The 27,394-nt window shown below is 43.4% G+C and overlaps 1 protein-coding gene across 4 annotated transcripts in view; it reads left to right on the top strand.

The window, feature by feature from the left end:
- Positions 1-2,567: 2,567 nt before the first annotated feature.
- LOC118789830 (striatin-like) overlaps positions 2,568-27,394 on the top strand; it is a 54,479-nt gene continuing 29,652 nt past the window's right edge. For all 4 annotated transcript variants that reach the window (XM_036546498.1, XM_036546497.1, XM_036546496.1 and 1 more), the window contains exon 1: positions 2,568-2,932. In XM_036546498.1, coding sequence (XP_036402391.1) covers positions 2,720-2,932 — 213 coding nt within the window. In that variant the 5' untranslated portion in view covers positions 2,568-2,719. The remainder of the gene's footprint in view (positions 2,933-27,394) is intronic.

The raw sequence follows: 27,394 nt of genomic DNA, 5'->3' as shown, positions 1-27,394 counted from the left end.
TGTTGTTTTACATGAGGCAGATTTGCTTATTTAGTCAGCAGGCCCCCTTTTTGCTGTCTTTGGTGATGGAAGCTTTTACATAGGCTTGTCTGAAGTGAAGGAAAATCATTGTAAATATGGACTCTTATGGGAATCTCATAATGGCATTTCTTTGTGAAATTTTGATGCCAGAAGCACTGACTTCGTAAAGGGACCGCTTTTATAAAAGTTGCAATTTCCTGAAGGATCCTTAACCCTCCTTTGTCATTCTATACATCATTCCATTTACCTAGAATGCTTGTGATGTACCTCAGTTGAGTACCATCTTTATAAGTTACACACAATTGATTTTTCTTTTAAATTATAAAGAAATACATTAAACTATAAAGAAAAGTAGTCCATTCATTCTTAGCAAATACAGATCTTAACCGATCCTGATGATGTCTCCCATGGATTAATGAACCATGCCATTTTAAGTACCTTCTTTATTTGCATTAGAAAGTGCTGGAAGCACAGTGGAGTTTGATTAGGCCTCTGAGCATACATTGGTCATTACTGGGTCATGTACACTCAGCAAATCGGCTGGCTGCATTCCCCCTCACTGAGACTATTAGGTTTCAAATATTCAACATGTTCAGTGCACCATCAGAGACAGTGGATCTTATCAGTACAGAGGTGCCAGGCGTCTTATTGGGAATATTGGCCCTCCGTGTAAGCCAATAGACACTCCCAACAGAACCTTTGAGTTGGGGAGGGGGGGTTGGAGGGGGTGGGTCAACTGACAAGGGTACATTGGCTGAAGGTTGTGTGGATTTTTGGACTGAAAAGCAGGTCAGAGAGCACTACATAGGATACTTTTATTTTGAAAGTGGGTTGGTGTCTTAACTGTGGCATTCCTTTGCTTTTTTTGGTCCAATGTATTTTGAGGAGCCTGTTCTTTCCTACCCACTGCTGCTGTCTTTGTCTTTGTGCGCTATCATGGAACCCCCTCAGACACATCGGTTGGAGTGTGGATGTATAAATAGATTTATTTGATGTATTGTCTTATCAGAATGTCATGTGTGTTTTGTAAATGGTTGTCCTCACTGTCTGCCTTTTCAAATGTACGTATGTTTGAACTTAAACGGTTTGTGTAAATAACAAGAATATTGGACAAAAAGAAAAAAAGACTTGCACTATATTGGCTTTGACCAATATCAAGTAAAGGTAAAATACCTGTAAAAGACACAAATATAATCTCACAGTCAAAATTATACAAATGTGTATCATGTGAAGAGGTTAATAACCACATGCAAAGCATTAAAAGTTACATTTTCATTTGTTGGTGTGTAATTTGTTCTCTGAAACTTTACTACATTATTACTGATGTTCCAAAATGTTTATCAAGTACAAAACTGCACAACAAAATAAAATATGAATCTTATCAGTCTGTCATTTCTGAATTGGCCCACATGATCCATGGAATTGTTAAAATGACATTGTGAGTACTTATTAATGTAATATGAAATGAATAAAGAAAAGGAGTCTACTCAGATTCAGGTTGTGTTCTTTGGTTGTGTTGCAATGAAGGCACTGTGAGGGGAAGTTTCATAAAAGACTAATGAATATTCATTTTAAATTCCTACTGAATTTGTTTACTATCATGAGAGTTCACACACTTGAGAAGATGAAGGTTGACAATGGTTTTCACTCTCTCGTCACGTAGGTCCGTGTTCTGAGTTGAAGGATGCCTGACTGACCCATGGTTTACAGGACCAGGACCAGGAGTTTCACCTCTGTAAGGACACCTGTGCTCTGACGATGTCATGGAGCTAGGAAATAAAGATTGTTGCCAAGGTTATGACAGAAACTAAAATCCCCCAACATCAGCAAAATGGGAGCGTAGACCAATTTTGTTTGTGATGTGCAGCCATTTAAATAGCTGTAGCGTAGAGGGAGTGTACCAGTCAGACTCTGATACTCATCTCTTTCTGTCTGCAGACAGATCAGTCAGAGGAAAATCCACAGTGAAAATTACTGAGGTTGACATTGAATACAAAGCATCATACAGAATGCACGGTAATAATTAAACAGGGAACAGGGTAAAATCACATCAAACATATTTTTACACTTACTACAAGAGCACCTCAGAAGAACCAAGCAAGTTAGGTAGCAAGGTTGAATCCGAAGACAAGAAATGTAGTTGCATATTCTTATCAATTAATATTTGTTGCCAACAGCCATTTTGGAGAGGCTTCGCTATTGCCAATGGTCCTCAGGTATATATTCACAATTACTGGAGAAGGATGTAGAAAGACTGTGGTATTGCACAGAATGCAAATTAGAAACAGAATGGATTACTTTATCAGACAGGCATACCAAACAGACAATATACTTCCATTTTTATTGTGTCAAGAAAAAAGCGTTACTGTTCACCAAACATTTGTGTTGTAAAAATATAAATCTACACTAAAATATGAACGCTAACCATTACTGTAATTACACTACAAATCCCATCATGCATAGTGCAGGAAGCCATGTCTACGACACACGTTGTGGGCCAGGACTGGGTTTGACGTCACCTAATGACAGCTGGCTGTCAGAAATGAGTTAGCTCGCTCCCCAGTAGAGAGAGCCCGAGATATTTTCGTCGATTTCGTGCTCAGGCAGAGATCACGGTCATCGAAGACGCACCAAAGGTCCCTCGAAAGAAGAGAAGTGCCAACCTCCCGTAGACCGAGCCCTCTTTCCTGGCCTGGCCATGGATGAACAGGCAGGGCCCGGCGTCTTTTTCAACAATAATAATAATCCGGTATTGCCTGGCGGTGGAAAAGGACCGCTGCACGAAGGCAACGGAGGAGAGGCGGTCAGGGCTCAGTACAGTATCCCGGGGATCTTGCACTTCCTGCAGCACGAATGGGCCCGTTTTGAAGTGGAAAGAGCGCAATGGGATGTGGAACGGGCCGAATTACAGGTAAGCAACCATGGACATCAGACCTAATCGTGCTAGCTAGCTAGCTAGCTAAATGTGACGAGAGGCAGAGCAATTTAAGATAGCTTGCTAGGTGTACTGGTTAATGTCATATAGATGACTCGACTGTCGCTAGCCATCGTTAGCTCGGTACCCAGTTGACTAGCTGGCTACAGTGCAAGTCTGGTAACGTATATACGTTAGATTTTTTTAAAATCTGGCAGTCAGTGACATCTCGTTAAACTACCAGCTTCCGTTCAGGTTTTTCGATTGGGTTTTCGTTTTGTGTTTGAGCACGTTTTGAGAGGATAAGGAAGGGCATGCTGGAGTGGATTAAACAAAAAGACATCAAAAGTCTTCTTGAATGCAGTGATCAAACAGCGAAGAGTACAGGAATGCAGAATCGTGCTCTCGCTGCTGGCAACATTTTGAACAGGATGCGTTGTCTGTGTTAGCTAGCTAACGTTAGCTAACTTCTCTCTGGGGTTTTCGTCTCCCTGGAAACCAAACCGCGTGCGAGAAAATGTGAGCCCAGATTTTGTATTTCAGTAGTTTACATGTGTGAGAAATCTGGGTAGCAGTCCGGGTGTTAATTTGGGGGAACTGCGAGGGATTAACAAACCGCAACTACCTACTGTCGCCTGGTCCAATCGCAAGATCGCTAACTCACCTGACTGCTGCTACGAGCGTGAAAGGGTTGACTTAATATAACGTGGGCAAGAGCTACGCGTAGGTGTAGCTAACTAGCCGGTTAACGTTACAGTTGCTTCTTGCATTCCGTTGCACGTCCCTATAGACATAGCCAACGTTAGCTTGCTCGGTTGCTAACCAGGCTTTGATCGTGGTGTACTTTTTTCAAGCCTCATTCCGTCGCATCCGTTACGGTTGTTTACCACGCTGCAGTTGAAGAGCAATGTAATTATCACGCTACATCTACAGTATTTTTTTTTTTTTAAAGTTTGATTTTTTTAAAGTATTTTTTGAAACCAGCTTCATTTAGTTAGACGCCAGGTGGCCAAACAAATTCAAAACGAAGTGTGACTTAAGACCAGGCTAGTGTAAATACCCTTTTGCGGTGCACTTGGCAAGCAGCTGTGCTGCTCCAACATGGAATGAAACCTGACCCCGTTCGTCAATCCCTTCAGATACTGTAGAGCATTTGTGGTGCGCAGCGTTTTTTATATTCCCTCCTTGGGAATCCTCAGCTTTGGTGCAGTGCTTCTCAGCCTCTCCGAGGTCTTCACCGAAGAATAAATAGAGCCAGCAGTTTACGATGATAGTATTTCCAATGTGTCTCACACCGGTTACCTGGAAAAACACGAAAACTGTAAGACAGATTTTCCTTAACAATTATAGTCTTGCCATGGTGAATAAAACATGGTTATTTAAACTGTTCATTGAAAACCGTGTCTAAAAAGTTCTTTAAAATATCTAACATTCAGGAGGTGTTTGTAACCCCGGTGACAGGCCCTCGAATTTGTATTTTATGCGCTGCGGGCCGGGAGAATCACAGCAGTCAAAGCAGTTTGACCCAATTAACGCATTTTGCAAACGGCAGGAAAACTTACCTGATACAAATCGTTCTGAATGTTTTGTTTAAATGAAGTCGCAAACAGTAGGCCGAGGTATTTAAACCCTTGGCGACTGTCACAGTGTTGAATTTGAATGAAAGAAATATGCTTCTCCAGTAAATACCGTAAGGATATTAACATGGCGTATAATTTCACAGTGACAACAGCTGAGTCCAGCTCTAGCCCACAGAAAAGGAAATGTGTGCGCTGATAGATCTGTTTATCGCGCCATACCTCCTGCTGCCGGCCACTGAATTGCTGTGTCTATGGATGACTGGCATTTAGATTTAAAGGGACAACATTTCCTTGGATTTATTAAGTATTTGACCACCTCCCTACATGAACTAATGACCTTCATGCCTGTCTTGATGCAACAGTATAGCATTGAAGAGAAATTTATTTTGCAAAATTCCAGTTGTATCATATTTGAAATAAATAAATGAATACAAATTTCAGGGAAGTATGACGGATGCTCGTTTGCGGTCTTCTCCTGGGGAGTGGTCCAGTGGAGCTTGACAATTTAATTTCTTTTCTTGTTTTCTTTTTTTCTTATTTTTCTTCTTTGTATTGTGTGTAGAATTCAGTTTTGATTTATGAGTACTTGTCTTTGCTGTAAACAAATGGATGAATACTACTTGCAAGGAAAAATGTTTGCTTTGTTGGCTTTTGCTACCTGTTCATTAGATTGTCTGCTATTGATGGTGCACCAGTCAGTGCACCATAATCTGGGAGTAGATCTTGTATTTTACATGAAAAACAAACACATCTCAACATTTGGAGTGAAGGGGTCTCTTAAGCTTCTTCTTGTAAGGGGAGAGGAGTTAGCTTGCAGGAAATTTAAGGGGGCAGTGAATGTTCTCACCTGTGTCATCCTCAGTTACTGTAAATTGCTCCTGTCTACAATACTAGGCATATCTGTGAGCATCCCTGAGTTTGTAAGGCATCAAAGGTGAGCTCTGAGGATACCAAGTTATCGTTAAGTTAAACTGGGGGGTTTAGGTGCTGAAATTATAGTCCCACAGACAGGCTGTGTGAAAACGGTTTTCCAGGAGGACACTGTATTTCTTGTTGGTCTCAACAGAAAACGGAAGCTCAGTGAGTCAGTCTGGTTCCAGTTGTAGAGTGCAAAGGGGTATTCAAATTTTGTGTGTTTTCCAGTTGGTTGCCCTGTCTAGGTGCAAAACAAAACCAAAATCCTAGCACTGAGCTCGCTTGTGCAGCTGCCATCACTTGTTTTGTGAGAATGCAGTGTAAAACGAGGTATATTTAGCAGCCAGGTGTGTGTGTTCACGGGAGGCACTCACACCAGTAGTGGTGTTATAGTCTTTGTAGTGTGTGTCCTAAATCTAGTAAAAGGACAGTCAACAATGTATCCTTTCAGGGCCCTTTCCTGCCTGAGGTTCTTCACTCTGTAGGTTTCCTGGTCTGTCATTAGTTGTGTGTGTGTAAGAAACCCTGCATTTTGCAATAAATTCATTCCCACTGTGCTTCTCTTTCTCTTGTTGGTTGTTTATTTAGTTCTGTATGCATATGGGGTCAGATATAATGTAGTCTACCCCAGTTTTATTATAGTCTCACCATAACCTTGAGTTACAAATTCTCTTTGTTGTGTCTCTGAACCACAATTGAAGTGTACTTTTGAAACATATCTATTACATATCCCTGTTGTTGACCTGAAAACAGGCAGAAAGACTGTTGGATGAATAAGAGTGAGTTTGTCAGGTTTGTTGCCTTTTCCTTGTCCCTCTTCCAGTTTTTAGAGGATTTTTTTGCACTTTGATTGTTATTTTTCTCACACAACAGTATAAAACTTGATTTGCAGGCAACAGAGTGCATACCTCCATCATTCTTAACAGTTGTGCTGACTGCCCAAAAATATCATCAGAAGTGATATCAAAAGTATCATTAATCAATGTTGCAAGTTTCACTCAAAATCTTACAGCAATCTCTTTACATGTCCTGTTTGTGAAAAGGCAGAGTGGGGGGGATTCCATAACCTCCATGCCACCTACCAATAACTAAGGTGAATATCAAGGAATGGGTAATAAGAGTAGGAATGGAGCCATGGGAGTGAAGAGTGGAGGAGATGGCTTTATGTTCCAGAGAGTTCTGTACATACAGTGACCTGCACAATAGCACCAGGTGTGTTTGGCCAGGTACTGGTCTTTTGTCCTGCATGTCTCTATAGTTTGAATGCAGTCCCAGTCTGGTCTTGTTAGCTTGGTATCTGAAGGGGTTTTGAACAGCCTGTTGTGAGGAGCCTGGTGGCTTAACACCTGTAGTTTAACACCTCTCAGCTGCATTGTGGAGCGTGTGTCTGGACTCAGCATACATTCCCAGTTCCCCGTGAAAAGTGCTGTAATACTGATAGAGATTCAGGGGATAGGGGATATAGGGGGATATAGAGGCCGAGCGATAGAGATAGAGAGAGGGATAGAGAAACACGGACACATGGTCTCATGCCACATATTTGTTGGGAAGGTGTTTCTGTGGGAAAGAGTCTTTTCAACATGCTTTGTTTGTGTCAGTATTGGGTTTCCTCAGCCTTTCATCACCCAGGTAGTCAAATAGTGTGGCGTGTTGTGGTGTTTTACCTGAAAACATTTCCTGGTTTTAGGGGAATGGCACTGTCACTGTTGTTGTTTTTCCTGAGCTGATTATATTGAACTGTTGGAAAGCAGTGCAGCTTACTGTATATTATCCATAGTTTGTTCAGAGAAAAGGCTCTCCAAGGTGTTAAGTTGTTGAGTGGGATGTGGTCAAGTTTTGTGAATTTTGTGGCGTAAGGGGACCTGTCTGAATTTGTTTGAACCCTAGTTAAATCTGCTGTACAGCCTGTGCCTCTTTGAATCTTAGTTTATAGTTGAATACGTGGCCCACTGTGTCAAGTATTGGCCTTTCGTGTGTTAGAATCAGCAGAGTGCTTGGAAGCATGTGGGGAGACCCCAGTGAGGGTTCAGTCTGCAGGTACTATACTATCAGAGGCAGATCCCAGTATTTGACAGGTGGCCACGTATGCAGCACCTGGGGTCATGAACAAACTCAGCTTGGGCTTTGGCTCCCCAAGACTATACAAAGTCATGCAGAAGTGGTGGCAGCCTCTCTCAGTCTTTCCACTGTACTTTATGCTGCATTGATTTTTCTGTCATCATTCGTGCTCTGAAGGGTAAAGGTTCAGCCTTGTGGTCAGCTCCTGAAAAAGTGGTATTGGAAGCCTGGAAAAGAGTGAAGGAGGAGTGCTTAATTTATACAATTTATACTGGTGTGTCTTGTCTGAAGATCCCAAGGAGCTTCTGTAGCTTCCTGTCACACACAGGGGTTAACACAGAATTCCTGCAATCCATAGATGTGGCAGAGAGTGATTTCAAAGAAATGTGTGTCCCTTTTCCAGGTGTAGGTAGATGACAGTGTTTAGTTTTCTTGTGGTGACAAAGGCAAGTAAGACTGGAAACACCCTGTAAATGGGGTTGGTGTATTTTAAGAAAAGAAAATGACCTCATCGACAACAAACAAACCCTTTGCCGCATTTCCTCAACAGGGCCGAGCAGTCGCCTGCCGAACTGGAAAATTCCTGTTTCTCTAGCACACCTGTGGAGCATGGTGGCAGAGCCAGAGAGTAGCCATGGTAATAGTCAGAGAAACAGGATAATGTCCTTGGTCACAACTGGTAACACTCACACAATATTGCAAAAAAACTCCTAAAGTGACATGCAGAGGGAATCTGCACAAACAGTGTCCTGAGAGCTGCAGGATATTGCTTTCACCCCCTCTGCAGTGATAAAGACCTAAAGTATGCAGGTGCCGTCCAGGAGAAATGCAGTTTATCAAAATCAAACTTTTGGTGCTTTTCCACTGGCTGAAATAATGACCTTGTGGTCGTGGCGTTGAGTACAGGACTTCAGTACTATCCCTGTCAGATCCCTGCCTGAGGAAGCCGACCTCGGCTGTCCCGCGCCTGGGGCAGAGCCTGCGGTCCTCTTAGCGCAGCGGAACGCCTTATCAGTGGGCCGAAGTGATCCAGACACAGACTCCATCTCTCATCAGCGGTGTGCCTTAGTGGACAGGGGGCTCTGAAGTGCATCACGCCAAAGCTGTCTTCTGATTGTAGGAATAGGGATAAGGCAAGCCAGCCCAGTGGTGACTGACAAATTGGCGATAGTAATGCAGTGGGGCCAGGGACCCCTCTGTTCTCTAAAGTGATAGGACCATGGTCAGTTTTGTTTCTCGTTCTCGTTCGGACAGATGTGATGCCTTGATCTTTGTGCCTCCCTCGTTCCCCTGTTAATTTAAAAGAGCGCCACACAGATGGACCTCAGAAAACCTGATTCAGGATGACAGACGAAGCTAAATATGCATGCAGAACCACGCAGGCCGTTTTGACCTCGGAGATCTTTGAAGAGCCGGTGTGGAAACTGCAAAGCCCTGAGGATCGTGCAGCACTTCAAGTTACTCTGATAATTAGCCTGCTTGAGTGAAGAACCTGAGACCGGGCAGCGGTGGGAGAGGGGGCGCATTTGTGGTTTGCATTTGCTCTGTAATCTAAAGCCTCACCATTAAAGTGACCCCAGCGGTGTCTGTGCGCTGAAAACAGACATTCAGGGAGCATGGAGTCAGCAGGTTTTCCCAGCCCTGAGAGAATACGCTTGATGGAAGGAATGCCTCCCTTTGCGCTCCTTATAAATGTCAATTTGTCATCAAGGTGCCTCTCTTAAGACAGGAATTCATGTTTCTGTGATCTTTTTCATCTGTAGTACAACAGTTGGTGTCTACTTTTGGCCGTATTGGCCTTTTTTTGAAGTACAATAATTATTTTTGAAGGTCATGTGGTTGGATTAGTAGTAATCTGGAATGGAAGATTATAAGTGACAAATTTCCACTGCAGTTAGTCCAGTTAAAATAACAATGTGATGAAATGTCTCAGTGTTATTATACTAAAATTTCACTTTATACACAATATGTCTTCTCTATTCAGCACGTAAAAAATACTATAATGTGCCCACATGATGAGTATGAAGGACATTGTTCTTATTTGTTTGTATGTCCAGCAACTGAGCAATGGCCTCTGGAATACCCAAGTTAAAATAATAAATTCAGCCTCCAATTAGATATGTAAAACGAAAAATGGTAATGCAATCTACTGTTTGGAGAGAACAGAACAGCGTGGCCCTAAAGTGGCCCTTTGTCTGCAGAGAATGTACTGGGAAGCCCTGGCTGTTGCAGCTTGTTTTTCACATGTAAGTGGGGTTTCCTGCCTGTAATCCCACCGCTTCTCTCCCACACTCTCAGCTTCTTTTGCCAGTGTTGCAACCTTTAATATGAAAAACATAAGCTGTAGCTTGATTATTTGACAACCTATAGAGGAAATGTGAACATGGCAGTTGGAGTGTATATATATACATGTGTGTCACTTAGCCATTTTGTCACCATATCTGGACACAATTATAGTGAATATGTGGGCCACACTGTCTTGGTACCTACTCTGACTGTACATGTGGGATCAGTAGAGGAAATGCCTGTCTGGTTTTGAAGCACACAGGATGATGTGAGTTGTTTCATGTCAAAGCTACGTGAGCACAGACAAGGCCCTCTTGTATGTTAATGTATGTATGTATGCCTTTGTCTTGTCAAAGGAACTGCTAACTTCTGCATTTGCTCATTAGCTAGAACATTTCTGATGTATTTTCCTACCCAGGTTCTGTTTGAAACATTAGCATTTTTACTGGGTATGTGCATGTCATGGAACTCTGAATATGAATACCCAGTGGGTTTCAAGCTTGAATTTTCAATAATCAAACTCCTTTTTTTCACCTGCTTACTTTGAAAAGCTTCAGCTTTTCTGTACAAATAGTGACTAACTGAGATCTGCTTACACCCCTCTGCATTTTTATCTGTTACTGTATACATGGTTCTTATGTTCTCTTTCTGAATTTTGATGAGAAACGCTACAAATGTGTATAATTCTTGAATTTTCTGTGAATTAACAAGGCTTTAAATATAGGCCCAAGTAATCAATTGCTGATCTCACTGGCAAATATTTGAACAATTTAATAGTCTATTATATTCCACGATGTACATCCTTACAGTTCAAATGCAATGGCCTGTTTTTGGGGAAAAAGTGGTCCTTATTTGGCCATTTCCATTAATTTGCCTACTGGACTTGATCCTGTCAACTACATGTGCACTGTTTACCAAGAGAACATGGCAAGTGATATGAGAATGATTGACTTTTCTGAAGTGACCCCAGTATCTGTCTCTCCTGGTTTGATCCTCTGGTATTGTGGTGCAGTCTGCACTATAGAGCTGTCCTCTGGAAAGACATGTCCACCTTCACGCGCTGCCCAAGGACTGACAGCAGGGCTGCTTTTGGCCTCTCACTTTCTGGCACGGCTGGTTTATCCTGCTCTTTCCAATTAGACCTTTTTCCTTGTCAAACTGAAGCTCTGAAACACACAGTTAATAGAAGCTGCTGGTGTGTAGGTCATTAAACAGCAAATCGTGTCGCTTTGCTCCTCGGCTGTCTGATTGACATCCAGGTCATTAAGAACCAAGAAGCGCTGTCTGGTGGCATGCTGTCGGCCCCCTTGCCCCCACGGCCCTTTTGTGTGACGCTTTTATCTGTCACAGTGGAGCACAAAGGAAGTTGTCTTCTGCTCCACCTTGGCCCAGTTGCCAGTCACAGACTCCTTCCCCCTCCTGTTCCCTGAGATACCAGCCCCTCCCCCCAACCCCCCAAAGGAATAGCAGTGCACAGGGTTCTGGCCAAGGCCATTCGCTGACATCATCATTGCTATTTATTACCTCTATTGAAATGTTACTTTTTTTTTCTTTTGTAAATGACATTTGCAGAACTATGACATCAGACACTTTATCAAGATTCCTGGAACTAATGCAGTTGCAGGTCTCCTACACAGGAGCTGTGTAATGGCCATTATCTGTAGCAGTTCATCTTAAAAGATTCTCTGTTGTGGTAGCAGTGAAATGGTGTAATTTGATTCCCTTGACATGTGGTTGTTGTCATACTTTAATGTAACATGACAAGCCTGTGTCGGGCGTGGTGAAGTGTGCAGCAGTCTGCTTTATCAGTGGTTGTGCAGAGCGTTACCATCAGCAAAGCATCGTGGGCACAGAGAGGTGATTGGTGGCGCAGTTTTGGCGCCACTTTGGACCGTTGACTGTTTTTTCGTACCTCCCACATCAACCCTGGTTTGCAGTAACCCACTTTCAGTCTCTCCTTACACATGATGAACTCAACTGCATCACGCTCTCAAGTTTAACCACCGAACCCTCATGAGCTCTCGCTGCTCTGCACTCTATTCCTCTCCGAAAAAGCCTTTGATGATCTGGTCTGCGGAAACCGAAAGTAGGCAGATCCAGCTGAGTTTTCTGTCTTTGTACAGTGCTTGTGATGATGTGTGTTTTAGCTCTTTGTTGGATAGTAGTTCAGCCCACACTGTGTGTTTAAGGGGCCTGCCCACTCGTAGTGTGGAGCTGCTTGCAGTTGCTTACACCACCGCAGTGCTCCTGACTGGGAAACCAGTGACTGACAGCCTGTTGATTAAGAATAGAAAATACAATTATAATGCACACATGCACGTATGCCACGCTGGGAGTCAGATTGCCTTCGCTTCCGGCTCTTTCGCTCTCTTGCTATGCTTGGCTAAGCCCAGTGCATTATGGAGGCTGCCAGAGGAGTGCGATGATAAATTAGTAATGCTCTCTATAGAAAGTGCGGTCCTGCTCTTCCTCATTCTACAGGAAGCTGCTGGTGTGGTTAGCTGTGTGGGCTGCTCAAAGGCCTTCTGTGGCAGGCCGCGTCAAGCCTTTGTAGAAGAAATGAAGAAGGATCTCTCTCTCCCTCTCTCTCTCTCTCTCTCTCTCTCTCTCTCTCTCTCTCTCTCTCACACACCACGCACACACACGTACACACATACACACATGCGCACACACACACGCACGTGCGCGCACACACACATATAGTATAAGTTCAGACTTCTTTATTTTATTTCTTTATTTTTACTATTTTCCACATTTTAGAATAATGGTAAAGACATCAAAACTGTGCAATTAACACAAATGGAATTATGCAGTGACCAAAAAATGTTAAACAGATCAAAGCTGTCTTCTATCTTGGATTCTTCAGAATAGCCAAAAAAAAATATTTTTCAATACTATGTATATATTTTTTAAAGAAATTCATACATAGGCATCAGCTTCAGTATTTTTATTTGTCTGAATTTCAAGTATTTAAGCATAAGTCTTTAAAATATCTTTGAATGCAAGTTTCCCATTATCTTAATCAGGTGTGTCCAAACTTTTGACTGGTAATATACAGATACACATATACACACATACACAAACACTTACAATTCTACTGCCCATGGCGTCTGTCATGGGAGCTTGGGAGAAGAGGTCTGGGCCTCTGTCATGACACTCGGTCAGCCAAAGGCATCGGCTGGGAAGGGGATGTGTGCTGTGATGCTGAGCTCAGGGAGAAGGGAGGCTGTGGATCACCTGGTCCCCCCATACTCCCCCTCTGTCTGTAGTGAGCAGAGTGCTGCTGTGAGCCTGCTCTCCCCACAGTTTCACAGCCTCCCCAAATCCCCCCCTCAGTGTGAGAGGCAGTGGAAAAAAAACAGCTTTTAATGCTTTCAGGTAAGTTGTATTGCAAAAAGAAGCAAGTTGCAATGTTAAGAGCATGTGGATCTTCATTTGATTGGATATGAAGAGTTCACAGATCCTTTCATCCTGGGTGACTTAGGTTGTGTAACTTACATTTTCCATATTGTCCAAATTAGCTGTGTTAAGGAAGCAACTCAACTTTAATTACCTTCCTCAAAGGTACAACAGCTGTGCCCCACAGACCTGCATCATTCTGGCTCCAGCCAGGTTCCCTAATCACTGTGCCACACTGCCTACCAACCAGATCAACATTTTCTGAAAGAATTTAAAATCCTCCCTGCAGCAGCATCTGTCAGCAGGTCTTCTGGAACAGGGAGATCAGGCACTACAGCTGTGGAAACAGCTAGGCGGTCATCTCTGTTGGCATTTGGAAACAAACCTTTAACTTTTCATCTTTTTGTTCTACGCTGTCACGCTGCTCATAACACGCTGGGTTCATGGTCAGTGCCACTGCGTTCATGATGCGCACGCTGCGTTCACAGTTCATGCCACACTGTGTTCACACCGCTCACCACGCTGCATTCACTGTCCTCGCCACACTGCATACATCTGTGTACTCTTCTTATGTAAGCCGATTTCCCCTGTGCCCTCGTGTTTTTGTTGTTAAAAATACCACAGTGTATATATCCCTGTGTTTACAGCTTGGGGTACCACGATTATCCCCAGAGCACACTGGGATTGGAGGTTATCTGCATGAGCTAGTCCAAGATTTTAGTCCCTCAGGTCTGGGGAAACCACCTCTCAAAACATAGCCATTGCAACATTGACATTCTGAAAGCCAGTTACATTTAGCTGCTGTACTTCGTCTCGAATGGAACTCAGAACAGCAGCACACTACGTTTGAATGATTTGTTCTGTTGTGCTCATGTGCTACTCCCATATTGGTACCTAGGAGGTGGCACTGCAACCTCCTCTGATATGCTATAATATGTCTTGTGTGGCTCCCAGGCCATCGTGTGTGCACTTCCCCGAGCAGTCATAGCTACCGTACCCTACAGTGCAGAAACCCACTGCTGGAGCCCTGTTGTCTCACTGGCGCAGGCTGGTTTTCCCTTTCCCCCCATAACCCACTTTATTCCAGTCACCTCCACTTGATTACCGCTGAAAGCCACCCAGTGCTGGGAGGCATGATTTATTCCCCTGTCACAGATCGTCTGTATAATTGTTTCCCCTCACAACCTCATTGGCAGCGGTTCACATCTCCGGTGTGTGTCTAGGGGCTTCCCTCAGCAGAAAAGAACGGGGCCCCGGCTGTAATTAAAGGAGTTTCCCCTCAGATGCGTGCACCCGCCAGAGCGTCTCCTGGTGCAAGTGTAAGCTGTCAGCGGGTGCGAGATTGAGCCCCGTGCCACAGCCCCATCCGCGCCCCTCCCCCCCCCCCCAATGCCCAAATCTTTTAGCACATGATCGGAGAGGTTAACCCAGAGCTGCATCAGTGATGGGAAATGCGGCTGCAGGTCGACCGCGATTCCGTCTGAACGCTCACGTGCCCCTTTCCCACCGTAATCAGCGGGCAGAAACCTGAAAATGGAGCTTCATTTATCACGGGCCCTCAGGGAACCTGTGTGCGTTATCTCCTCGTTTATCACGTTCAGTGCCTCTCTGTTTTTCTCCCGAGCTGCGCATGTGAATAAAGACCGCTCTGTGCGTTGTGAGGCGGCTCCTGTGCCCCAGCGGTTAGGGGGCAGGGTCGGTACATCGAGGTTCCGCCTCGAGCGTGTTTTGTTTTAAACAGGAAGTGACATGGTGCCGCTGCGAGTCAATGCTGCAACCGGCTTCAGGTTCACTAATGGCAGCTGATGAAGTAGCACTGCATTCTCGCATTAGACCCCGATTTTCAATGAGCTCATTAAAATGGAGTGAAGACGTGTTGTCTTTGGTCACCTCATCATGTCTGTTATATCACACAAGTGAAGTATCCTCTATATTAATGAGTTTATTGTGAGGAACCCATGGGATGTTTGCACCTGTTTTAAATGCTCTTGATTGTTTATTAAATGAATGAATATATGTCTAAAACAAACTCTTTTATTTGATGTATGTTTCAGTTAAAAAATTCCCAAGGACAATATTTTTCCCCCATTTATTTTCCTCATGCTTTCAGTATCTGTTTTCTGTATCACCTCAGCTCATTACATAAGGGACAAGCCGTAAACAAGAAAGGCCCTCCCTGCAATTAGGAGCAGTCTCTGTGTAGTTACCTCAGTTTAGCGTTTAGCACAATGTTTAGCTAAGTCTGGCTGAACAAGGCAGAGCTACCAGTCGGCTAAGTGAGACAAGAGAAGCATATGTCAGAGACAAAGGGCAGGATTCATCCAGCAGTGGGTGGGCATTGGTAAGTTGTGCTTTTGAAAGTTGAGTGTTTGGGGGAATGGCACAGAATTAAGGGTAATGACAGAGTGAAACCCGGCCGAGAGTTCAACCCTTTGTAGTCTCCATAATCCATGCCAGTGGGGAGGATGCTTTTAATTTGTGACAGATTTTAGCTCTCCAGCATCTTGCTTTTAGCCAGCGACTGATTATCGGGGATGTAACTGTGTTCATTTTTTAATTAGAGGAATAAGCAAGGCAGACTTGTTGAACAGTGAAAAACAGGACACACAGCACTTGGTCTGGAAGCTGGAAGTGGATGCATTGTGTGCTGATCCAGTTGCACCAGCTTCTGTGAGCTGCTTCTGTGCTTTGCTGCCATAGTCCACAGCGCTTACTGAGCACCGCATGAGGTATCGTCACTCCTCTTTCTTTCTCTCTCTCTCACAGCACTCCCGCTCCCTCCCCCTTTCTGTGTCTATCTCTTTGCCTTTTTCCTGTTTTCTCTGTCACCTTTCCTTAAGATCTGGTATGTTGATCAGTTAAGTTGACATATTTTAAATACAGTTGAAAATGTTTAAACATTAGACATTACATTATTTGCTTACCAGACACTCTCATTCAGAGTAATTTACATAGCTTACATTCCCTTTACACAGCAATGTGAGTTAAGCTCCTTGCTCAAGCGTACAGCAGTGAAGCTACTTGTCAATCGCTGGCTTGCATTACAAAAGACTGAAGGGCAGCCCACCTTCGTTGGCTGTACCTATTTTGGTCCCCCTCTCTCAGCGGACTGTTGCACACACCGATTCATCCTCAGCTCAAATGACAAGGGAGGTGTCGGGGAGCCAAATCCCTCTCTTCATTAAGGACCCAAAAAATAGCCTTGGAAGGACGAGAGACGAATTGACTTGTGGACAAGTAGGTTACCCAATTTACCTTCATCTAGGGCGATATCCTCAGAGCTGGTGGCATCCTCGTATTTGGGTTTGTACCAAAACACTTCCTGTCAAACACAAGACACCTGAGAGTGTTTTCCAGAGGAATCCTTGGGGCGAGTTGTCTGTGCTAACAGCCAGTGAGGAGAATGTCTCCAGTATACCCCCTTGCACTGTCTGGAGTGTAATGGCTGCCCCTTCACTGATTAAAAAGACATTAAACCAACATTCACACACAGCATTTCACTGTGAAATTGGTGTGTCGCACTATACTGACTCTGTTATGTTCCTCACCACAGGCTATTATATCTTTGGCAGATCACACTATCTATATCAACTGGCAGTACATGTCTTACCCTTTTGACATATCATCCATTTCCACTGCTGGATATTCTCTGAATAAATTCAATTTCAGCACCATGCTTAAGGGTATAATGGCATTGCCCCCACAGGGAATTTAACCAGAAACATTACGGTTACAAAACCATTTCCTGAAGCACTCTGTCACACTGCATATTGATGCATATTTTAGCAAGGTCACATTTCAATATCTGCACCTCTGCCTATTCTAAAACCTTTTATAGAGTACTCTTGGCAGATTGGCTGGTCACCACCTGATACAGTATGACTGCACTGGGTAACCTCACACAAACTTAAGAGACCTTTGAGGGTTACCTTGGTAACACGGCCAGTGAGAAGAAAGTCTGTTGGCACCTTCTGCCTCTGTGTCTCTTGCTGTCTCTGCCTCTTGCTGCCTTGGTGCCTCCCTTCTGTTTTGGTGACTCACCCGCTGTGTCCGACTCCCTGAGTCAGTCTTTCTGTCTCTGCCACGGGTAACTTCCCTGTCCACCCTGTCTCTCTTTGTCTCTCTCTCTGTCTTCCGTCTCTCTCTTTCTCATTGCCTTGCTGTCTGAGTCTCCTCCTCTCTCGGTCTCTCTCTCTCTGTATGTGAGTGCAGAAGCTGCAGTCTCTCTGTCTGCAATCTGGTAGGCACTGGCTGTAAATCTCTGACTGTAGCGGATCTTTGCGGGCTGGCCAGTGCCAGCGCCTCGCTGCTGTTTTATGGCCTTTATTCATTTCTGCCCTGCATGTTGCCCTGCTGAGGAGAAGACAAGCAGCCTCTATAATATGCTAGAGGAGCCAATCAAGCTCTGCATTTCACTGTGAAAGTGGCACAGAATATAGGTTCCCTTAAAAAATATCCTAGATGCAGAAGGACACAATCTTCCAAAAAATGATCCCATCCCTCTTTTTATGAGGTAATTTCCATAAGGTAAAAAAAAAATGGACTAATACATTTAAGTAGGGCAATAAGATGTGGAATGGAGTAGTGAAATTGAAAGCATTAGTAACCTTTAACAAGATTACTGTGTAGTTCAGATGCTTGCAGTAGATAAAAGGGCTTTACTTTCTTAATATACAGTTTGTTACACTTATTTATGGGTTCTGCTACAGTCATTTAAGTCTGCCCATCATATATTTTTATTTATTTGTTTATTTATTTTATGTCCAAATGACCTCTTCTCGCAAAAGTAGTTCTAGACCAAAAGGGAGTCACTGCGTAAATATTAATCTGTTTTAAAGACCACTTGTTACCATCGGTGTGTGACAGTGAATGAAAGCAAAAACAAACTCATGAAATGAGCAAAAAGCTCAGCAGAATTCTATGCTGGGTTTCATTTAGGAGAATGAAAATGTTGGCTTTGTCCCTACAGTAATAATAACAGTAGTAGTCTGAATGAATTATTCATAAATTGCCTTTTTATGCACACAAGGGTGGTGTACGTAAGGCAACGGCCATGCACAACGCACAGCCAATGGAACATATTCATAACAAACAGCATGTATGGCAGAACATTCGAGCAAAGATCAAAGTACATGAAAGTAAAAACAGCTGATGACTGTGATATGACAGTATAAGACAACAAACATATGTAAATTGGAACACTGCTATATGCATAAAAACGGGAACAATACTGGATGTTAAAGTCTAGTTTAAAAATTGTGCTCACGGAGAGGAAAAAATTATGTATGGAATTGGATTTCCTGAAGTGTAGTTTGCCTGTATCATCATTCATTTTCAAGCCTTTTTCAGTAAAAGTTATCTTAGCCATTGGCTGCTTGACAGTAAAAAGTAGATTAGTAAACCATTAGGATTGACTTTTAGTGGCTTATAATAGCTGATAAGTGGTTAATGGGCTCATACTTGTTAATATTGAGGACTAACTTTGCTTTTACATGGAGGAGGAAAGGAAGATGGGATCTATTTATGAAATGAGGGGGTTGCATTCCAAGAATGCATGTTTTATTTATTTGTTCCTTTAATGGTGTAAAAAAAAAAAAAAAAAACATTCTTATTATGCTAGTGTAACCTGTAGGCCTGTTGCACTTTTACCCTGCACCCCGTATTCAAACAGCATAATGTAACTAATGTGTATTTTTTAGTCCCCCATGTTTTTAGAAATTGTATAAAACCTTTTCAAATTCTTAGCCAGCTGCATTGCAAGAAGTCAGGCTTGTCCAGCCCTGTTCTCCTCCCACAGAGGGTGAATTCTGCATGTAAGCACAGCTCCACTATTAAATTAATTTATGTTAACACAGGCATGCAAATGTTACAGTTCTTGTTATTTTTGGTTGTTATTGGTGGGTTACCGCCATTGGGGGCGTTATAAGGGTCAGGCTTTCCTCTGCTCTTGTTTGGGTGATGCCTAGTGATGTGGGTTCTGTTACTGTGTTTTTTGCAGTGGTAGAGAGGCCATGGAGGAGTCAGTGGGTCCTTTGCCTGTCATTCTTGTTTTTTGGATAAATTTCACCTTCAGTTAAATATGTTTTGCTATTGTCTAGTGCATCTGTGATTATTACTTTGTTGTTGTTGTCGTCATACTTTTTCAGTTGCAAAATGAAGCGGCTATGCTGGAAAATGAGCATGATGAGGACCTACCCATGGACTTACATGCACACACACATCCACCCACACAAACACTGCCTAATTCAGCAGTACAGCATGGCTCATTTTTCTTGTTGACAAGTGCTGAAACAGCTCCAAGAGGGCCTCTTTCAGAGGTTTTCAGTGGTTCCCCGAAAAAACTGCAACAAGCATCAACAAATTATACAGCTAATCTCCTACATTATTTGTTTGACAGGCGCTCAGAACGACTTGCACAGTTTACATTTTCACACACTATCTATAAACACAGCTGGGTACATACTGAGGCAATTTGCATTAAATGGTCTGGCAATAAAATGATATCACTACAAGATGTTTATTTGATATGTAAGTATACTTCATGTTACATTTCACAGGAAATTGGCGCTGTTGGAATAAAAAATAATGTTTAAAAAGCACCCATTAAGATTGCTGTGAACATTTTCATGATGCTCTATGTCTGGTGCTGCTCAGCTGGCTGGTACGATTCAGTCTCGTTTTCCAAGGCAGGTGAACAAGATGACCTTTGAAGAGGAGGCTCAGCCCAGGGGCAGGTTGGTTCACTGTTAACCAGGATTTGATAAACATTTTAATTGTGCAGTCTCATAAAGCAGCATTGGAGAGAACGGTCCCGAAGAGCAGCCCGAAAGCCGATTTGTCTGAAAAGCAGTCAACCTGACATATTGTAGGGAGAGATGTCGCTCTGTGCCAGACACCCAAACAGGCTTTCGAAAGAGCTCCAATTTTAGCAGTTCTCAGACTGCAGAGAAAGAGGTTTATTTTCTGATCTGCAAACCATGGACCGATTGTAGAGTATCTGGAGCAGGCTGTAAATAATCATACCCGTGGCCAAGGACCCGCTTTATGACATCACAGTGGTTTTGAGAAGCCCCGATGGGAAGAGAGAGGGTTATTAATGATTGAAGACCCTGAATCAGTGAGAGGGTGTCTTGGCTGCCGTCAGCTGGGTGTAATGTACTGCAGCGTCATCCCAACCTCCCTGGCGTCAGGGGGTCATTCTTTCTGAAATCAGACAGCAACCCCAGAGCACTGCTCCATTACCTTCATTCAGCTCCTCAGTCGGCTCCACTGCTGACCTATTAAGCATATCCATAATTCATTGCAAATAATTGTGGTACTGAATTTATATGGCTTTTACATTTTCTCAGAAGGAGATTTACAGGGAATAAGGGATATATGTATTGTTACAGAATATTAACTGCTTAATTTAAGATGTTGAAGGTATGAAAGAATGGTCATGAGTTCATGGCTCCTCAAACAGAGCAGCTGTGTGGGCTCAGAGAAACCTCAGCATTCAAAAACGAGGTGAAAAACTGCCCCACTAGCGTCAGATGAAACACAGCACTGCATTCACCCGAGGTTTTAATTTTTCATCATGAGACGAGTGCAATCTCAAATTTAGAAAATGGCCGTGTTTTTTTTTTTTTTTTGCAGTGCATTGCAGAGCTTGAGACGCCCTGCTGTGGCTGGCTCTTTAGTACTGTGTAATGGTTGTGGTTGCCAGTCAGAATCACAGAGGGAGGCCCCTGCTCCCCTCACCCCTCCGCACAGCTCTTCGGTCCTGTTGGTGCCAATGACGTCACCGTGCTACCACCCGCCCCCATCTGCCACCTGCTCCCGCACCTCTGCCGGGGTACCCGGGGTGACGGCAGCTGCAAAGCTGGACAAAATGCATCAGGCTGATTCCTGATATGGGGGAATGGAGCACATCAGAAACCAGGTTTTGAATATGGATCTGCAATGCCTGTGAAAGGCAGGTAGTAATGTTTATATTGGCTTATGGCAGATGTGTTAGTGTGTGCGATTGAAGAAAAGGGAGATGGATTACCCTCTGGAAATGACTTGCCTTGAAATCCTGATAAGAGTCTAATGGATTTTTGTCTTTTGTGAAAGTACATGCTGATGAAATGGTTTTTGGTATCTCATTCTTTTGTTTAGCCTAATATTTTATCTCATGATTAACTTGGCAGTACTGAGTAATTTTTATATTAAGCACCAGTGAAATTGGCAATGTTGTACCTATTTTGATCTCAGATGAAGGTTGACAGGCCTGAATAATTGAATTTCACCTTTGTAGATTATTTTATGAATTTTCTGATATGTAGTCTTTCAAGCTTCACACGCTAATAGTATCTGACAGTCAGAGAAAGATGCATTTATTTATCCTACTTACCAGATGATTGAGCAGGATGAATAGCAGTGAGTATTCTTCTCTCTTTCTCTGAGCTGGAGAGTGGGCAGGCTGTGTTGATTTGGTCCTAAGCAGGAATTGAGTATCAACAGTATCTATTTCCCCGTACACATTTCCCCATAGTTTGCTGGACCCTACCACTGACCTGGGACAGTAATTTATCAGCACTTTCCCTATGGTCCTAAAGAGCTAACTTTATTGGAAATGTCTCTCTGGGGTTTACATGCTGTGCAGAAAGACACATGCGTGGGCTTGTTGGGCGATGAAGAGTAATTATGTTGGCTTGAAAGGGCCCAGCAGGACTGAATTACATTGTTAGCTTTATTCCTTAAAGCTAATGTAGAAGTCTACTGTAAGTAATTTCCAACAGAAGAAAATAACAGGTTGTTGGGTCTGATGCTTTCAGAATGTGGCATGTGTGCATTTGGAGCATGAATGCACAAGAGGAACATAAATCTGAACATATGTTTTATTAATAATGTATTACTTTTGCATATTTAATTTGAAATAAATAAGCCTGTGAGACTGAGCTTGCAGGACACGCTGTATTTTGGAAAGGTGCTCCTCTAGAAAACAGAAGGGAAAGTTCATTAAATTATGAATCTTTTCTTTTTAATGTTTCCCTACTCACCATGATTGGAATGTCTTAAAGAATCATGGCTAGGCCCCAAATGAATCCTCGTGCTCGCTGTGGTTTGCCCTGGTATTTAACTGCTTAACCCATTTCTGATTCCCATCTCCTGAAATTGGGTTATCAGAGCAATGAGGTCTCATAAGGCCAAACTTTAAGCCTTGAGGTCTGCTGAGTTCTTCAGTAAGAACTAGCCTAATTCAGAATTGAAGGCATGCTGTGAGATTTCAATCACTATCTTTTATGTTAGTGTACAGAGAGTTAGATTGTAATCATAGATATTACTGTTTTACGTGAGGGAGTGTAGAGTTTTCTCATTGTACAGAACACACTATCCAGAACATAAGTCAAATTCCAGAGAAAAGGGTTAAAATGGAAGAGATGTGCCTTGCTGAAGGAATCCACAATCTAATATGGCTACACCTGGCCTAAATAGAATCAGCTCTGTGTTCCATTTGTCCATGGAAACTCGATTCCCACCCCAGATTTCTTTGAAACTGACACATGCATTTTGGAACCTCCTAGAACTGAACCCTGTATGGATGCAACCATCTCATACCTGAGATGGAGGGGAAGGATCACACATTGGAAATTATTGAAAAGACAAATGAGAAAATAAACGCTTTGAGACAATTGGAGTTTTCTTTCTTAAAATAGTTTGCTTTCCTGAAACATCAGGAAAATGTGTTCCCTGTTGGTAGATTAGATTATATAGTTTACTCTGGGTATTTTATAATGATGGTTTTTTATACAACAATTATCTGATTCTGTCATTTGAAGAAGTTGTTAATGCCAGTGACCTGAATATTATCATATCTGTCTGCCCTTCAGTCTCTGTGCCTCTGTGCAAGGCTTAGCTGTCATTTCCATTGGCTTCTTGGTGCGGGCTGAGCAAAGCTAGCTGAACCAGAGAGGGGGCACTGCGGTATTGGCCCCCTGTACGTTAGCTGAGAGTTCCAGGGATTCTGGCCGAGTCCCTCAGCTCCTCCACAGCCCACAGCGATCACTCTGAGAAGGCAGCGCATTCCCGTGCGGCGATGCTGTTTACCGGGGGCTGAGCGAGGCAGCAGCGCCTTGGTGTTCTGTTTGGGCCTGCGGCTCTGTCGGCGCGCTGCGTCTCGGCTAACGCACCGCGGGGTACAGCGGCGCTGGCCTCACTCCAGCCTCCGCCGGCCGACGGCGACAGCCAGAGCCCTGCCCGGCCTGAGGCTGAAGAGGCAAGGTATTTGTCACCCAATTAGCGGTAACCTTGTCGGTATTTTTACTACCAGCGGTCTTGCTCAAAAGCCAGAGAGAAGGCTGAGGGGCCAGACTATCTAAATATATCTCCCAGCAGCTTGAAAGCGTTTGTTAAACCCTGCGTGTCATCAGTGCAGCTTCACGTTCTGAGTGGGCATCATTTTTTACATTATTGAAATATCTCGCTAGCACGAAGAATCCCGTCGCTAATGTGATTGCGTGATTCGGTCGATTTGTTGCGGTCTATGTATAGTGTAGGAAATTCTGGCCTTGCAAGCTAGGCAGAGGATGATTGGCTAGGCTGTGCATTGGCATGTAAATTGACTAATAACATTAACAGTACAGTAGCCTCCGCTGAAGAACTCAACAAAGGTAACAGCCGCAAAATTAACTGACTGGCTGGGTCATGGCTGCCTCTTAAGTATGACAATTGTAAATGTGATGGAAGCGTTTTTTGACCATAGTTGTTTGTGTCTCATCACACTCCCACATTGCATTCCGTGGTCTGATGACTGTTTAGATTCTGAGATCCTGAAACCATTCTCATGCCCACAGAAGCAGGAGCAGCCAATCAGAAGGCTGCAGAAGGGATGGGTGGAGATAGTATCATGTCATCTGGACATTGTTGGAACACCCTCACAGCTAGCGTCTACTGTCCAGTGGTTCATCGTTGTGGGTCTCAAGATATGGAACAAACCAATGAGATCTCTTAACACCCAATAATGACAGAGAGATGTATATGGTCTGTACAGGGGAGCTTAGTTTCAGATCAAACAGGGTGCTGACTGTTGTTACATGAATTGAGAGTAATTTGGTCTATCAACTCTCCATAGAGATGGAAAATGTGGTTAACCACATTTGCTATTTTAATGCTATACACCAAGGACAAGTCTGCTGCTGTCTTTTTTTTCCTCTGCTTGCAGTCAAAACACATTTGCAGAGGAACGTGCTGGGCTGTATTAGAAGATGATTTACAAGGCTGTCTGTGTCTGTCTCTGTCTGTAACTGTCTCATTTTAATTTTTTGACTTAGATTTTGTCCGCTAAGTTTTGGGAGAGGGATGGGGTGTAGCTTTCTGTGTGCTTCTTTGCATATCTGTATGTGTGAGTGCATGTGTCTTTGTGTTTGTGTGTGTGCGGCCAACAGAGTTCAAAGTGGGATGCGGGTAAGGAAGGAGTTACTGAGTGGATGCGAGGTTACCGCGGGGATTGAGAGGAGGAGCTATGTCGGCTGGTAAAGCCTCGCTGTGCCTGTCCTGGTGCGCACTGGAGGAGGGCGTGGATGGACTTGGCAGGTTCTCGGCCCTGCGGTCCCCCTTGTGCTCCTTCGTGTTTTCGATAACAGCGCGATGATAAACCTCTGGGGAAAGTGGCGCTATTTCGAGTCTTGGCCCTCGTTGAAAATATGTCGTGCTGAACTCTTTCCAGGTCCCGCTTTCATCTCTTCTGTGTTCTGACTTTGAGATCCACTCTGTGTTTTATCAGTTCAGATTGTGGCTGCGTGTGGGATGGGGAATGTTTCACCGAAGAGAGTGTGCCACAGTCTAATCAGGGATTCCTACTGAAGTTCATGGGCTGTATTTGGAGCGTCTGACTGGCCAGATTGTTCTGTGTTGAGCAGAGTTGAGTGCATTAGCTTCTTTGAGTCATGCGTTAGGCTGTCAGTGTTAAGGTAGCAGGTAGCAGAGCACTTTCAGCGGTGTCACTCCCTGTTGGTTTGTGTTGTTGCCTAGATGGAGCTAGGGGAAAATTACTTTTAACTCAACTGGAAACAACGTTGGCCATTAGAGTCGATTGTATGATGAGACTAGGGGTTTGGAGCTACGGAATGCGGAGTTGTGGACATCTTTAGCGCTCACTACAGTAATTCATCAAGACAAAGGGAAGCAGAGTAATTCCTCTATGTCGGCACAACATGAACAAACATAAAGCTCACATCCTCTCTGGATTTATCACGTGACCATGTGCACTCAATCCTTCCCCAGACTAAAAGGGGGGCATATGATTTAAAGGAAATATGTTTGAATTATATACTGTATTTTACCTCAGTATGATTTGCCCTGTTTCCTCTTTGAAGTAAACCACAGTTGTTCACACGTGACCCTGAGTATGGCTTGTTCCTTCTCCTACAAGTGACCAGGAGAGACAATGCTTGCTGTTGTATGTTCAATGTGGTACAGTATTACAGTATTGTGGATTGCTGTTATTCTCTTGTGTATACATTTTTTGAAGAAATTTTTGTAGAATCCAAGGTTGAGACCAAGTTGTTGACATATTCACCCATGAGTGCACTAATCAATAGATGCTCAGTCCAATGGCCATCTCACTCTAGGAATTTTTGTTTTTGCAGTATTACCGAATGGCTGATAATTGGAGGGACAATGAAATGCAATGGAAAAAAATGACTGAGACCAAAGGCTGCATTTGTTATAGTATAGCTCCATTTGCTAATGGCCTTTCTCTCTACACTACTGTGCAGTGAACAGTAGATTTGCTGCTCCCAAGAAAAAGCGCTGCCTGTTACTATGATAAAAAGAATGCACATTGTTAAATGCATGTTATGCACTGTTGAGTTACGCCATTATACATCAACTACTGCAGTACACATCCACGTCAGATTAAAACATGCAACAGCAGCTCTACCATATTGCACAGGTCGAAAACAGCAATCTTGCATTATGCGATACGTAATGCCTTACAACAGTATACCTGCTTCTCCAATGCTGCAAATAGTCCACTTTTTTTGGCATGAACACCACTAAAGGAAACAACTACCTTTAACTGAAACTTTAAGTGTGATGGTGAATGCGGTGTCTTCTAGAAGTGGCCAAAGGCAGACTGCCTGAGAGCTCGGCCTCTCCTTGATTAATGGCGCCGAGCTGCCTGTTGTTACTCACGATTGAGTTGTGCTTTAACATTCAGTGCTAATTCAGCACCTGGAACACTTTCTGAACACTGTTAAACTCCCTCTCCACGGCTTCAGAAAGTGTTCCAGACTGACAGTGGTCTTTGATTCAGTGGATTGCTGATAATACCAAGGAAATGTGCATCTGCAGGAATTTTGTGGCAGCATGAGAGAGAGAGTTGAGTGAAAATTCTCAGTCACAAAGTAGACCCTGGCTACTGTGGAAGGTCATTATCCAGTATAAGCTCTGCTCCAAAGGCTCCCACTTCAGAACAGGGGCTGTATTGATGCTCATGTTTTTTTCATGAGGGACACTCATCAAACTACATGATGGCTAGTCCTGCCCTGAGTCACAAACCAAGCCAGGGCGAGTCTTTATAACAGTCACTCCTCCGATCAGACTAGTCTGAGATGTTCCTATCCACAGTAATAACAAACTGGCCTGTGTCTCATCCATGTGCTAAGGAAATTGTGCCTTTGGGTTCTGTGCTGTTTCACCTTGGGTGGAGGGGGGGGGGGGGGGGGTGATCACTGGTTTTTGTCTCTGAGGCCATAAGGAGGAATACTTCAGAGAGCTAACGTTTAACTGAATGGAAAATTAATTAATATGCCAAAGATCAGTGACTGCATAAGTAAACTCTGAGTAAGACTTGCCCTGTTTGTTTATGGACATCAGTTTGAGGCAGGCTCTATTCAAATCCACTAGTCATAGTCCTTCATTTACACACAACACACCTTTATGTTGACTTCTGAAGCCAGCTGTCAGTTTTCAGATGTTCTTTTGTGGCATTTTGTTCTATCATTTTGAGGGGAATGTTCTCAATCACTATCTAAAGCAGATACTTTAAATCTTACACTGAGAAGGGGGAATCTTGATATTGTTCTTATGAGGAGGATACCCTCAAACTCACTCTGAAAGTGGTATCCTCATCCTGAAGAGAGCAGACTGGCTAATGCTGGAAAAAGATAACGCTCACTCTGAAGAGGATACTCTCAAACTCGTTCTACAGAGGATGCTCTCAAACACGTTCTCAGTCTCGTTCTGAAGAGGATAC

Source organism: Megalops cyprinoides, chromosome 15 (assembly GCF_013368585.1).
Source record: "Megalops cyprinoides isolate fMegCyp1 chromosome 15, fMegCyp1.pri, whole genome shotgun sequence".
Lineage (NCBI taxonomy): Eukaryota > Metazoa > Chordata > Actinopteri > Elopiformes > Megalopidae > Megalops > Megalops cyprinoides.
Note: the sequence above shows the minus strand (reverse complement) of the source record. Positions and strands in the feature narration are given on the sequence as shown.